The 13,684-nt window shown below is 51.1% G+C and overlaps 1 protein-coding gene across 1 annotated transcript in view; it reads right to left on the reverse strand.

Moving 5' to 3' along the window:
- Nucleotides 1-2,863: 2,863 nt before the first annotated feature.
- Nucleotides 2,864-13,684, reverse strand: part of CNGA3 (cyclic nucleotide gated channel subunit alpha 3) — a 28,035-nt gene continuing 17,214 nt past the window's right edge. The window contains 3 exon segments of the mRNA XM_004369333.1: nt 2,864-4,275; nt 7,794-7,900; nt 11,191-11,295. Of these exon segments, the coding sequence (XP_004369390.1) occupies nt 2,864-4,275; nt 7,794-7,900; nt 11,191-11,295 (1,624 nt within the window).

The following is a 13,684-nucleotide window of genomic DNA, read 5'->3' on the forward strand; positions in this document are numbered from 1 at the left end:
GTTGATTCTCTGTTTGGCTTAGTTTTTCAGATCTTTGTTGTGGAGGGACGGCGTGGTGTTTCTGCCTAGAGCGCCATCTTGCCGGAAGTCCTGGACTTCTCTCTTGATGCATCAGTGCATTACAAATATTTTCAGACACTCTCTACGCTGGTTACTGCTGAGATACCTTTGTCTAACTCTGTATGATTCCTTGAGGTCTGGTGGCTTTAGGACAGTCAATGTCGAGCTTGGGGCTCTGGGATCTTCACTGGGTGGGGTTCCCCAGAGCTTAGGTTCCAGCCCCCCTCATCCAAGGCCCTGCCACCTCCCACCTCCCACCTCCTTGGAGCTCTGCCCCGGGGCCCGCACGGGGTCTTACTTCAAGCTGGACTGCCAGCAGCGCTCTTCTTTCCTGTCTCAAGGATTCCCTCTTCTGAGAGAAATACACACACACACACACACACACACACACACACACACACACACATTTCAATGAGCTTAGATTTCCACAAAAGACATGAAGTGAAGCTGACTCCCAGCATGGATCCCCAAGACCGAACGTGGCACAGGGAGAGGGGCAGTCTCCGGTGGCAGCCACGATGGGTGGAAGCCCACAAACCCTGTCTCAGCTGCCGAGACTGTAAATGCCCCAGGATTTTAAGGAGTCCCGAGAGCAACTGAGATTCACTTTTCCAACAGCCTCAGCAGCTGGAGGCAGACTATATTGTGTTCATTTATTCTTCTAGAAAAGCAATGTGATGTTTTCTGTACCCACGTGGTTTAACAAGTCATCCCTAGTATAATGTGTTATTTGAAGTTTATTTCCAACAACTCTTGTGAGGTAGGTAATATCATTCCCATTTTTCAGGTGAGGAAAGTAAGGCCTAGAGAGGTTAAATACCTTGCCCAAGTAGCAGGTGTCAGCATTGTGCCTTGAACAAAAGCAGGTCTGAATCCATAGCCTACACTCTAATTTATTCCTACAGCAACAGCAGCAGAAGGAGGCGGGGATATGCTTAGCCAGGCTGTCCCCCAGCTTCATGCCCACTCATGCCTGACCACACTGTATGGTGACCCTGGACAAGCTATGTCAGCAAACTGTCCTGGCTGGGACATTCTTCTTACATATCTGAATGCTTTGATTATTTACTCCGACAAATGTTGCAAGTTTGGTGGAATTTTCTCACTGGTTCTGGTTGTGCATATTCACATTCCCTCACTTTGACTGTGTGCCATCCCCTGTTCATCAGCACCTGCTCTTTCTGGGGAATCCAGGCTTGCTGCCCTAGAAAGCTACCCTGAGACTGAATCTTGCCTTGTGACAAGATCTGAGACAGCAGTCATTTAACATTTTTTAAACCCAGGACTTTATTTTTCCTGTGCAAATATGAATATAGGCATAACGAATAGTTAAGGCTTTTAAAATACATGTACTTTGAGAAAACATTGCTAGTTACAGTTTGTGTATGATAGGAGCTTGGATTACACCTCCCTTTTATAAACCTTTTAAGATTCATTTAAAAAAATTTAAACATGGTCAAATGATTCATGATAAAAACCAGAAGAGACCCATGTAAGTCCAAAATACACACTTGAAAATGCAGCACCTTTTGTATGAACTACATTAGGGCCCAATTATATAGAACATGGATTATAACACAAGACCACAAAGATTCCAAACTTGACAAAGCAAAGTGGGTATTTTGTCTGATGGAAAGAAGGAGGATGAGGAGAAGGCGTAAGGGAAAAAAAAAAGGAAGGAAGGGAGGAGGGAAAAAAGAAAGAAAAAACCTGTATGTATGGCTTCTTTGCACCAGGCAAATGGCCCATTTTTGTGTACTTGCAACATCTATTTGAGTGAAGGATTGGAACATTGAGGTCATAATTTACAATTATAGAACCCAAGTATATAAATCTGTTTTAAAATGTTAATAGAATTCTATTTACTGGATGAAAAAAGCTAGTTTCTGCAATCTGTAAGCTTTCAGCTAGCTAAGAGCTTTGCCTCAGTATGTAATTCCAAGAGGGAGTGAGGCTTCCTTTTCAGCAGATAAAGGGGCAGTTTGCAAAGATATGGCTTGAGGGTTTCATCTATTAAAAGTCCTTCTTGTCAGCTTTGTTTGGTTTAGGACACAATTCCAACTTCCAACCCAAAAGGCTCTCCCGGGAACATAGCTCTCCTCTTGGAGCCAGAAGGACAGAGGATACAGGCTGTCTTTGAATCCTTTTGGCAAGTGAGAAAGAGGAGATGTCTCTTTTCTAACTGAGATTCCCTTTTCTATGAAACAGATTCTGGTTTCACAGGGGCCAAAGGCTTTAAGTGATCTCAGATGGGATGACCTCTCTTCACCACAGAGAACTCCTGCTTGCCACAGCAGTACCGAAGGCCAGGGTTTCTAGGGCCCCAAGGAGATACCAGATTCAGAAATACGCCCCTAAGCTGTCTTGTGTAAGGTTGACATTGAGTTACTACACTGTACTTTCAACTTCCTTTTCTATCTCCATTTTCACAAGGTGGGGGAGGGGGTGAGGACTAAATAAATTTCCACTGGCAAGAAAACATTACAGAAGTGAAAAAGTCTAAAAACTCCTCATGGGTTCCATAAAAGAAATAATTGGATTTCCATGTGCACACATTCACACACTCAGATTGGGTATACTTCACAATTTACAGAGCCTGCCGTGTGCAGCGTTTCACATGCGTCTTGCAATAATGTGGCACCAAGTGGGGCCAACATAATGAGTCCCATTCCTGAAGCCACACAGCTTGCAAAGAGTGGTTAGAGCTGGAATGAAACCCCGCCAAGTCCAGTGCTGTGTGCCCATGGCCATGTGGCGTTCACACTGACAGATGGTGTGAAGCGGGAGACAGACGCCTGCGTTTTCACTGTTGTTTGTCCTCTGTTTTTGTAGCATCCCCAGGAGCCTCCCCATCAGACTGGAAGCTTCTCCCACAGGTCTTCACCTGGCTCTCCAGCTGGCTGAGACGCTGCTTCACCTTCATCTGAGTGGCATTGTACTCGGCCAGGAGCCGTGCAAACCTGGTCTGCAGGGTGTCCAGGGAGGACTCCAGGTACTCCACCTTCTCCTCGATGTCCTTGGGGTCCGACCCGGCCTTGGCCAGGTCCTCATCGATCAGGTTGTCCTTCATCAGGATCTGCCGTCCCTTCTCCTCCAGGGCCTTCTTGGCTTCAGGGTATTCGGTCAGGGCCTCCATCAGGTCATCCTTGGAGAGGCAGAAGAGGTCCGAGTAACCGATGCTCCTGATGTTGGCTGTCCTGCGGTTCCCCGACTTGCTTCCCTTGATGTTTAAGATGCTGATCTCCCCAAAGTAACTCCCATCACTTAGGACCACGAACTGGGTGACCCCATCGTCAGCCACCACTGCCAGCTTGCCCTCCTTGATGATGTACATCTCTCTCCCGATGTCCCCCTTCTTGCAGATGTAATCCCCAGGGCTGAACACAGCGGGCCGCAGCTTCAGCACCAGCTCCACCAGCAGCCCCGCCTCGCAGTCCTGGAAGATGCGCACTTTCTTCAGAGTGTCCAGGTGCACGTTGATGGCGATCTCAGCCTTCAGCTTGTCTGGGAGGTTCTTGAGCACCTCCTTCTCATCCACTGTCTTCCTGTTGGCCCACAGGTAGTCGAACCAGCGGATAACCCGCATCTCCAAGTCCTTGGTCACCTTGCGGAACTGCATGTACTGCTTGATGGAGTCAATCTTGGCCTGGAACTCTGCCCGCGAAGCATTCATGTTAGAGATCATGGAGCCCACGTTGCCCACAATGGTGGCAAAAATCAGGACGCCCACCAGGAAATCTATGACCACAAAGAGATACTCCTCATCTTTGACGGGGGCTGGGGTCTCACCGATGGTGGTCAGGGTCAAGGTGGACCAGTAAAGGCTGTAAATGTACTTCCTGGAGAGCCGCCCGTACTCTGGGTTCGAGATGTTTGGGTAGACCCAGGAGTCTGTCCCGAAACCAATGAACTTGGAAATGGCAAAGTAGATGCAGGCATTCCAATGGATGATGATGAGGATGTACAAGACCAGGTTCCCGATCCTGAACACATTGGGGTAGTTGGTCCTTGTCTCCGTGCGGTCAAAGAATTCAAAGAGTCGGGCAAACTTCAGTAGGCGGTTGAACCTCAGTTCTGGGTAGTTCATGCCCAGCCTTAAATAAGCCAGGTCCGTGGGGACCAGAGACAACACGTCCAGCTTGAAGTGAATGGTCTTCGTGTAATGCTTCCATAGCCTCTCAGCATCCTTGACCATTAGGCCTTGCTCGAGGAAGCCTGAAGAAGAAGAGGGAGATCACTTGGACATCAACGAGCTGGCCTCTTGTTGACTATGACCCACAGAAAGATATTTTACATGGAGACTGCACAAGATGTAGTTATATGTATACAACAGAAGCGATTTCATAAAACAACATTTAACGTTACTACATGAAATACAATCTGTTGTTTTCTATTTTATGCTGTTCTAATCTATTCCATCCTAATTTTTAAAAACAGAGATCAATTGGAAAAATTTGAGTATCATTGAGTATTAGAAGATAGCAAGGAATGACTATTCAATTAAAAAAAAGGGAAGTTATGTTAAAAAATAAGAGTGCTTTAAAGTTAGAGATACGTGCTGAAGTGGTTACCATCTGCGATTGAAGCAAGAGATGAAGCAAGATCGGCAAAACGTCGGTAACTGTTGGAGCTGCGTGCGGGGCCTATGGGGGCTCATAAAACTGTCCTCTTTGCTTTTGTGTATGTTGGAAAATACTGATAACAAAATGTTTTAAAACTCAGGTCATGACCTATCAAATTCAAGTCCCCGATTACTTGTGAGGCATAACCGACTTTTTAAACACACTGCCCGGGAACACAGCCGTTCTCATTAGAGCTACTTGCACGTTAAAATCACCCATTGTTGTTGTCATTAGGTGTCACTGTTGTTGTTAGGCGTCATAGAGTCATTTTGACTCATGGCAACCCCATGTGACGGAGAAGAACTGCCCCATAGGGTTTCCTAGGCTGCCATCTTTACAGGAGCAGATCACTAGGTCTTTCTCCCACAGAGCCACTGGGTGGGTTCGAACCACCAACCTTTTGGTTAGCAGCCAAGCACTTCACTATTGCATCACCAGAGCTTCTTAGAATCACCCAAGGGGCTTTTAAAGTAGGTGAAGCCTGGGACCCCCCCAGAGAGGCAGACTGGCCTGGGGTAGACTGGGCATTCGGTGTGTGAGGTGAAATCAATTGAGTAGGCCATGATCCCTGTGTTTTTTTTTTTTTTTTTTTTTACATCTGCAAACAAACACAAAAATTAGAATAATATCATGAATGCTGTTAAATTTTGGTGAGCATTAGAGTCGTCCTGAGGGCTCACAACACACAGATGGAGGGGCCTCGTCCCAGGCTTTCCATCTGTGGGTAGGTTTGGGCATTTCTAACTAGTTCCCGGGTGAGGCTGCTGGGTCCGGGCCACACTTGGAGGGCTAGACTGAGGATGGGATGGCCTCCTCTGTGAAAAGCAGACATCAAGTTTGTGCTCACACATCAGGACACCCTGTTTCCCAGCCCCCATTCTTGATATCATTCATTCATCACACACGTGTTTATCAAGTAATTGAGTGGCATTCCCTGTGTCATGGGATTTGCTGCTTTCTCTCAATCCTGAGGATTTTTCCCTTGGGACATGATCTATGGCCACTTGGTTTCCGTCCCTCAGCCCAGCCCCACCCCCCAGCTTTCCGCCCATCTTAGGTTGTCAGGGCTACCACTGGAGCGCAGGAAGAAGTGGGGTCAGTGTCTGAGTGAGGGCAACCTGTCCCCCTACAGCTTGAGACCAGGGACAGCCAGGTGCTCTGGATGTATGTCGCCTTATCTGACCAGGCAGTGGCAGACCGCCAGGGCTGGCTCGGTCCCCCACGCAAGCCTCATGCTGTGCCCTTGAGGTCTCTAAGAGTTCCAATGGTAGGCAGCGATGTGGAATAGGACGGGGTTCCAGTTTGGCTCTGCTGCTCACAGACCCTGGACTCTGGGCAAGGCATGGAGTGTCTCTGGGTCTCGGTTTTAAATCAGTAAAATGGAGATGACCACGTCTGTGTGTCTTGTCTCGTGCGGCAGTGATAACGAGAAAACAAGTGTGCGTGAAAACGCCCTGTACACCAGGAAGCTCTGCAGAGGTGATGTGCTGGTGTTTATACTGGCAATTACTGCACTGTACAGCCCTGCCGGCGCAGTGGCGAAGAGCTCGGCCGCTAACCAAAAGCTCGACAGTTCAAATCCACCAGCCGCTCCTTGGAAACCCTATGGGGCAGTTCTACCCTGTCCTATAGGGTCTCTATGAGTCAGAATCGACTTGATGGCTATGGTTTTTTTTTTTTTTTTAATTGTACAGTTTTTAGTTCAAAAATCTTGTAAGCGACAAGCAGGGCCTATACCAACCTGTAGGATATCTGCATGCAATTTAGAAAAAGGTGTCCCAAGGGTGCACGGCTAGGAGCTGGAGGCGTGGGTTGGCTTTTAGCTCCCACTGGCAACCAGAGGCGACCTGAAGAAGTCACTGTTAGCCTGGCCCTGATTCAGAGTTTAACCAGTTGCTGTCAAGTTGACCCCGACTCCTGGCGGCCCCATGTGTGTCAGAGTAGACCTGTGCTCCATAGGGTTGTCAATGGCTGGTTTCTCAGAAGTAGATGGCCAGGCCTTTCTTTCAAGGAGCCTCTGGGTGTATTTGAACCTCCAAACTTTCAGTTAGCAGCCAAGCGCCTTAACCGTTGGCACCACCCAGGGACTCCTTACAGATTTTAGTTCTTGTTCTTTTAAAACTCCTTTAAGAGACACAGAGCAGCGTGTCCTGGATCCTCAGCTGTCCAGAAAGACAGACTCCAAGCCTGACCCTCTCTCGCTTCCTCCAGTGCTGGGTAGCCAGAGCTGGAAGGGTCCTTTGAGATTGCAGTGAGCCGTCTTACATCACAGGTGATACAAACGAGGTCCAGAGAGACAGTGTGACTCACCCAAGGTCACACAGCTAGTTGGGAGAGGGGAGACCAGAACCCAGGTGTCTGATCCTCGCTCAGGGCCTTGTCCAAGGGTTCCCGGTTGAGGGAGCTACAGCAGCATCACCCACTCTCACTGTTGGGAGGGTCCCCAGCCTCCCTGGGTTCTCACGGTCAAAGGTAGGTACTATCTAACTCTTATGGATTGAATATGTGTATCAATTTGGCTAGGCCATGATTCCCAGTATTGTGTGATTGTCTACCATTTTGTCATCTGATGTGATTTTCCTATGTGTTATAAATCCTATCTCTATGATGTTAATGAGGCAGGATTAGAGGCAGTTATGTTAATGAGGCAGGACTCAATCTACAAGATTAGGTTGTGTTTTAAGTCAATCTCTTTTTAGATATAAAAGAGAGAAGTGAGCAGAGTGACATGGGGACTTCATATCACCAAGAAAGCAGCACTGGGAGCAGAGCGCATCCTTTAGACCCAGAGTTCCTGTGCTGAGACACTTCTAGGCCGAGGGAAGATTGATGACAAAGACTTTCCCCCAGAGCTGACAGTGAGAGAAAGCCTTCCACTGGAGCTGACACCCTGAATTTGGACTTCTAGCCTACTGGACTGTGAGAGAATAAAGCCATCCACTTGTGGTACTTCTGTTATAGCAGCACTACATAACTAAGACACCAGCCTAGCATTTTGGATCTTCCTAAACACGCCCTGTAGTCCCCATGGCTCACCTCACTAATACACCCTATAGGGTCTGTGTCCTGGTCCAGATACGTTCTCCACCCCACCCCCACTGGCCTACTCACCTGTGCGGGCTCGAACCAGAACATCCAGGCCATAGAGGACATCTGCCGAGTAGTCCAGGACCAGCCACATCATCAGATGCTCGGACTGAAGCTCATCAAAACAGGCCCTAGGCCAAGTGGGAGAAGGATCGCTGTGTGTCTGGAGCCTGGGCCAAGTGCAGTGCCGGGTCAGTGCCACAAACACTATCATTAACTCCCGGGAACAGCCTTCCTACGGCATCACTGCCCTGGCGTCATCACCACAGGCTTCTGATGTGGACACCCAGGCCCTGAGGTCGCAGAGCCCTCAACAGGAAGAACTAGGATTGACCAAGGAGAGCAGGCCCTGCTGCCTCTCAGCAGGAAGGCATGGGGCCCTAGCGGTTGCAGTTTCTCTGGGCCTCACTCATGGAGCCAGGTAATGGGGCTGGATTTCTGGAGTCAAATTCCAACAAAAATATGGTAACAGGGCTGGATTTCTGGAGTCAAATTCCAACAAAAATATGAGAATTTCTGAGACAACAACTGAGCAAGCCAGTGAATAGTTACTGACTTCTAGATCTTTCTGCTCACGCTTTATCATACAGTCGGTATTGGTATCCCCAAACCCTCAAGGGAACCTCAAGACAGCGGCCGCTAGTCCCCATATCCCTGCCCCCTAACTTGTTCAGGAACACTCCAGAGTCCCCGCCTGCTCTCAGAAGGAATCTGTCTTGGAAGAAGTACAGCCGGAGTGCTCCTTAGAAGCAAGGACGGGGAGACTTTGTCTCACGTACTTTGGACATGTTATCAGGAGGGACCAGTCCCTGGAGAAGGACATCTTGCTTGGTAAAGTAGAGGGTCAGCGAAAAAGAGGAACTGACAGCAAGATGGATTGACACAGTGGCTGCAACAATGGGCTCAAACATAGCAACCATTGTGAGGATGGTGCGGGACCGGGCACTGTTTTGTTCAGTTGTCCACGGGTCGCTATGAGTCAGAACCGGCTCCGCGGCCCCTGACCACACCCTCAGCGGAACAGCAGGTAGTGCGCGCGTCCCCGGCCTGCAGGCTTGCTAGGAACGGGCCCAAGTGCCACCCCCACCCCGGTCCCGCCTACCCACAGAAGTGCAGGAGATGCATTTCCTGCTCTGCAGGCTCGCGTGGATCATCCAAACCCTCCTCTCACACGCAGATAGCAGCCAGTCTCCTCTGCGTCCCCATCATGCACCGTGCTCAGAACGCCCCCAAACCCACCGCTTACCCCTCACCCATACAGAGCAGCAGCTCAGCCCTGCCTCCTCGTCCTGCAAGCTTGCTCAGGAGCACCACAAAGCCCTCGTTCACTGTCAGAAGAGCGGCACCCACCCCTGCGTCCTTGTCCTGCACGCTGGCTCAGGAGGGCACAGAGGCACTGCCGGTGCTCAGAGGCAGCACCTCTCCCCACAGCTGGGTCCCCCAGCATGTGCCGGAAAGCCCCAAATCCCAGTGCACACTCAGAAGTGCAGAGACTCGCCCTGCAAACCCATCCTGCAGGCTTGTGTAGGGTCGGCCCTAAGCCCTCCCATGTGCCCTGAGAAGAGCAGCGGGTGACCCCTGTTCCTCAGGCATGCTAGGAAGCACCCCTAAACCCTTGGGTCACCCTCAGAGAGCAGGAGCTCACCTTTATACAGACTAATAGTCAAATAATGAGCTGAGTGGAGGTGTCTGATCCCCATGCTGTGTCTTTGCTTCAGAAAACCAGTTGCCATGGAGTCGATATTGACTCCTGGTGACCCCGTGTGTGTCAGAGTAGAACTGTGCTCCACAGGGTTTTTCAAGGGGAAGTAGACCACCAGGCCTTTCTTCCGAGGTGCCTCTGGGTGGATTCAAACCTCCAGTCTTCACCGCCCAGGGGCCCTGTCCCTTGCTTAGGAAAGCCCCATGCCCACTGCTTGCTGTCGGAGAGTAGCAGCTTGCACTGAATCCCTGTTCTGCAGGCTTGTGCAGAAATGCCCCAAAGCCCCTGCGTATCCTCAGAAAAGCAACATCTCACCCACGTACATCAGTCTGGCAAGTTTGCTCAATTCTGCCCCAACCACACCACCCCTCCCCCGGTCACTTTCAGAAGAGCAAAGTTTGTCCTTGAGACCCAGTGCTGCAGCTTGGTTGGGACATGCTCGTCCCCCACTTACCCCCAGGAGAGCAGCAACTTGGCCCAATTCCTGCCTGCAGCTGCCTCAGCTGTCCCCCAGAGCTGCCCCCTGCACCCCACCCCCAGGAGAGCTCTGCCCCAGAACTGCCCCCTGCACCCTCAGGAGAGCAGCCGCTCGGCCCAATTCCTGCCTGCAGCGGGCTCAGCTCTGCCCTAGAGCTGCCCGCCCCCCACCTGCAGCAGGGCAGCAGCTTATCTGCGTCCCCACCCTGCAGGCCAGCTCAGGAACACGCCAAAGACTCTGCTTCCCCTCAGTAAAGCAGCGGCTGGCCCCTGTACCCTTTCTGGCAAGTTTGCTCAGAAAAGCCCCAAAGCCCCTGCTTTATCTCAGGAGAATAGGGCTCATCCCTCATCCCTGTCCTGAAAGCTTGCTCGGGAACTCTTCAAAGACCCCTGGCTTGTCCTCGGAAAAGCAGCAGCTCACTCAAGCTTGCCCACCCTGTAAGCCGGTTCCGGAGGGCCCCATGACTTATGCTCAGAGAGCATCGGCTTGCTCTTGCATCCTAGTCTTCAAGCTTGCTCCAGAATGCCCTAAAGCCCACCCCCAACCCCCGCTTACCCTCAGGCCACAGTTTATCCCCGCATCCCCCCCCACCCCACCCCTTGCAGGCCTGCTCAGCAAGGCCTCTAAGCCCACGCTCACACTCAGAGAACAGCACCCCTCCCCTGCCAGAGACGGATTACCCAATAGGCAAGGTACGCACAGGCTTACCTGTATTTACTTACTAATCTGTAGTGCACAATTTCACCTGTTTTTTCACCTGAAACCCATGTAAAATTGTGCACTACAGATTAGTAAGTAAACACAACAGGCTCGTGCGTGCCTTGCTTACAGGTTAACCCGCCCCTGCCTGCGCCCCTGTCCAGCACGCTCGCATGCCACCCCCCTACTCCCCTCAGAAGAGTAGCAACTTGCCTAAGAAGGCCCCAAAGTGCCAGGCCCCTTGCTGCTGGTCTCAAGGACAGCCCCACCAGTGCTCCAGAGCATCCGACGGCCCCTCGCTGCTGGTCTCAAGGACAGCCCCACCAGTGCTCCAGAGCATCCGGCGGCCCCTCGCTGCTGGTCTCAAGGACAGCCCCACCAGTGCTCCAGAGCATCTGATGGCCCTGTCTCAGAGCCTCCTTATCTTATAGACGGAGAACCCGAGGCACACACGTCTGGACGGTGGTGGGAGCCTCGTAGGCCCGGCTGCCTTCGCTCCCCCGCCCCCACCCCTACACCGCCCCGGGGAGCCCCGCCCCTACCTGCACACCAGCATACCCCAGTTGTAGAAGACGGGCAAGGCAATGATGGTCAGCCAGTGGTAGTACAGGTTGCTGGAGGGGTCCACGACCACGGCCTCCTTTTTCCTCCTGGAAACAGACACACAAACCGTGCAGCGTGCTGAAAGACCCTCGCTTTGGAGGGTCCTGGAGGCCTGGATTAGAGACCCCTGGGCAATCTCAGGCCAAAGCTCAAGAGGTGGTCATTCATAACGGGGTCCTCGCAGTCACAGAGGGGCACATGTGTCTTGTACCCAGAGATGGGCTGGGAGGCAGGCACGGACCGCAAGAGGCTGGGGGTCTTTCCATCCCAGCTCAGCATTGCACAGAAGCCCAGCATGAGCCACGTTGACTATAAAATCACGGTGTGACACTCCCACGTGCCCTGTAGCCACGTCCATGCCCTCAGGATGCTGGGAATGAAGACGCAGCAGGGTCATATCACTGAGGGCTGTGGGCGGAGCTTCGGAGACTTCTGGGGGAGTTTAGTGAAATGGCGATCCCAGGCCCCACCTAACCCCTTCTAGGGCTGGAGCCTGGAAAGGTACATTTAACTCTTTTGTTACTGTTGGATTAACACTGTATCAGCTACTTTTTAAGCCTCTGGACCTCAGGCGTAAGGTGTTACTCAGGCCCTGATGTATTTAGCAGCAAGGTGGGTCTCTTGACCAGACCCTCATTGCTGTGTCGGTTGAGCATTCTGTTAGGAGATGCTTCCTGATGTGTTAGTTTTGTAAACTTTTTTTTTTAAGTGCATGATTGGTATTTATTTATTTTTTAATTCTACTTCAGGTGACGGTTTACAGAATAAAGTTTCTCGTGAAACAGCAGTGCACATATTTTTCTATGACATTGGTAGTTTGGTAAATTTTTGCCTTTTTCTCCTTTATTTCCGTGAGATAAGGCTTGCAGGCACAATTATGGCTTTCCTGTGTGCTAGGGAACCCCGATGGGCTTGTTTCGTTTCTTTCTGTCATGTTTGGAAAACCACAGGTTCCCCATGTAACCTAACAGAAAGGCGCCCACAATAAATTCTCTATTTCGTTCTCACGGTATATTGTCAGAACGCAGATCTGTGGCACCACAGTGCCACTTGCCTCATGGGTGACCTGGATTACCAGATCAGATTTCTCCAAATCCATATCACCAAGCAAAACTTTAAACATGCTCAGTTAGTAAGCATGCAATCCGATACTGAAGACACAAACCAAAAATCAAGGAGAGAAAAATAGAGTCAAACATCGCCCAGACGGTGAGGCAGTGCCTCTCTGGGCTGAACTGCGGAGCCCTGGAGTGTCCTCTCGGGAACTCTCCACCCCGCTCACCCGTTTCTGCGGATGATCTCACTTCCAACAGCTTGGATCCTGCCTCTCCATCAAAACCACCGACCTGTGAGTAATCCAGGTTACGTGGTCCAATATTAAATGAAGAAAATATCTTAGGGTGCTTTCTGGTTTTATTTTCAAGATTTTCTGAGAATGAGAGTTTACAGGCTGTATTTGAGATTCTTCTTTTTGCCTGGCTCCACGTGTCTCCCCCTGCCCGCCACCTGTATGTCCCCCGTGCCGGCCCAGGCCTTGCAGAGCGGCTCCTGCGATCCCAGGGGCCTTCCTGCCTTCGCTCGGCCTCAGCAAGTGCAAGATCAGCTGCTCACTGACTTGGTGTTGGAGTGTTCCCAACCATTCTTGTCACTATTGCGTTTGGATTAGGGTCTGTGGATGTGGTATCTTCCAGTGTCAAAGAGAAGCCCTCAGTTTACCCAGAACGCGTGTGGATGGCCACCCGTGTGGACAAGCAGAATGCTTGTGGGGGCCAGTGAACGGGCTCACAGGGGCAGGACTCTGCTCACCTGAGTCTGCAGAAAGCCCTCTTTACCCGTAAGCCCCCCTTGGGGTCCCAGAGCTGGGCAGGACTTTCCCTGCAGATAGGATCCTCACGTGACCTCCGGCCTGGGACTGGCTGCCTCCTGTCCTTCAGCCCCAAGCACCCCCTGCCCCCTAGGACTGATGCCAAGGCCTGACCGCGTTGCACTGAGAAGCACAGCTCTGGACACCCCACGGGGAGGGGCCGGGACGCTGCCTCAGGTCCCTGCTGGGACCACCGAAGCCCGTCTTGGGACAGCTTCTCTCGGTACTTACTGCTCTCGTTTGGGGCAGTGTTCCTTCCTCTGGTTTTCCTTTTCCTCTTGCTCCTCCTTCCTCGCCTTGTCACTGGATGACACAGGGTGACATTTAGCCATTTTCACACACCAGAGACACTAGCACAGAGGAGGGGTGGGCAGCAGCGGAACAGAGAGGACGCGGAGCAGGAAGCGGATATTTCCAGCACGTTGGGATGAAATGAGGTTATCTATTTATTATAATTGATCCTGAAGTGTAAGGCCACCCCACTGAGGTATAAAAAAACAAAACCAACAGTTGCCATCAAGTCAACCCCAACTCATGGCGCCCCCATGTGGTCAGAGTAGAACTGTGCT

This window comes from Trichechus manatus, unplaced genomic scaffold (assembly GCF_000243295.1).
Source record: "Trichechus manatus latirostris isolate Lorelei unplaced genomic scaffold, TriManLat1.0 scaffold00004, whole genome shotgun sequence".
NCBI lineage: Eukaryota > Metazoa > Chordata > Mammalia > Sirenia > Trichechidae > Trichechus > Trichechus manatus.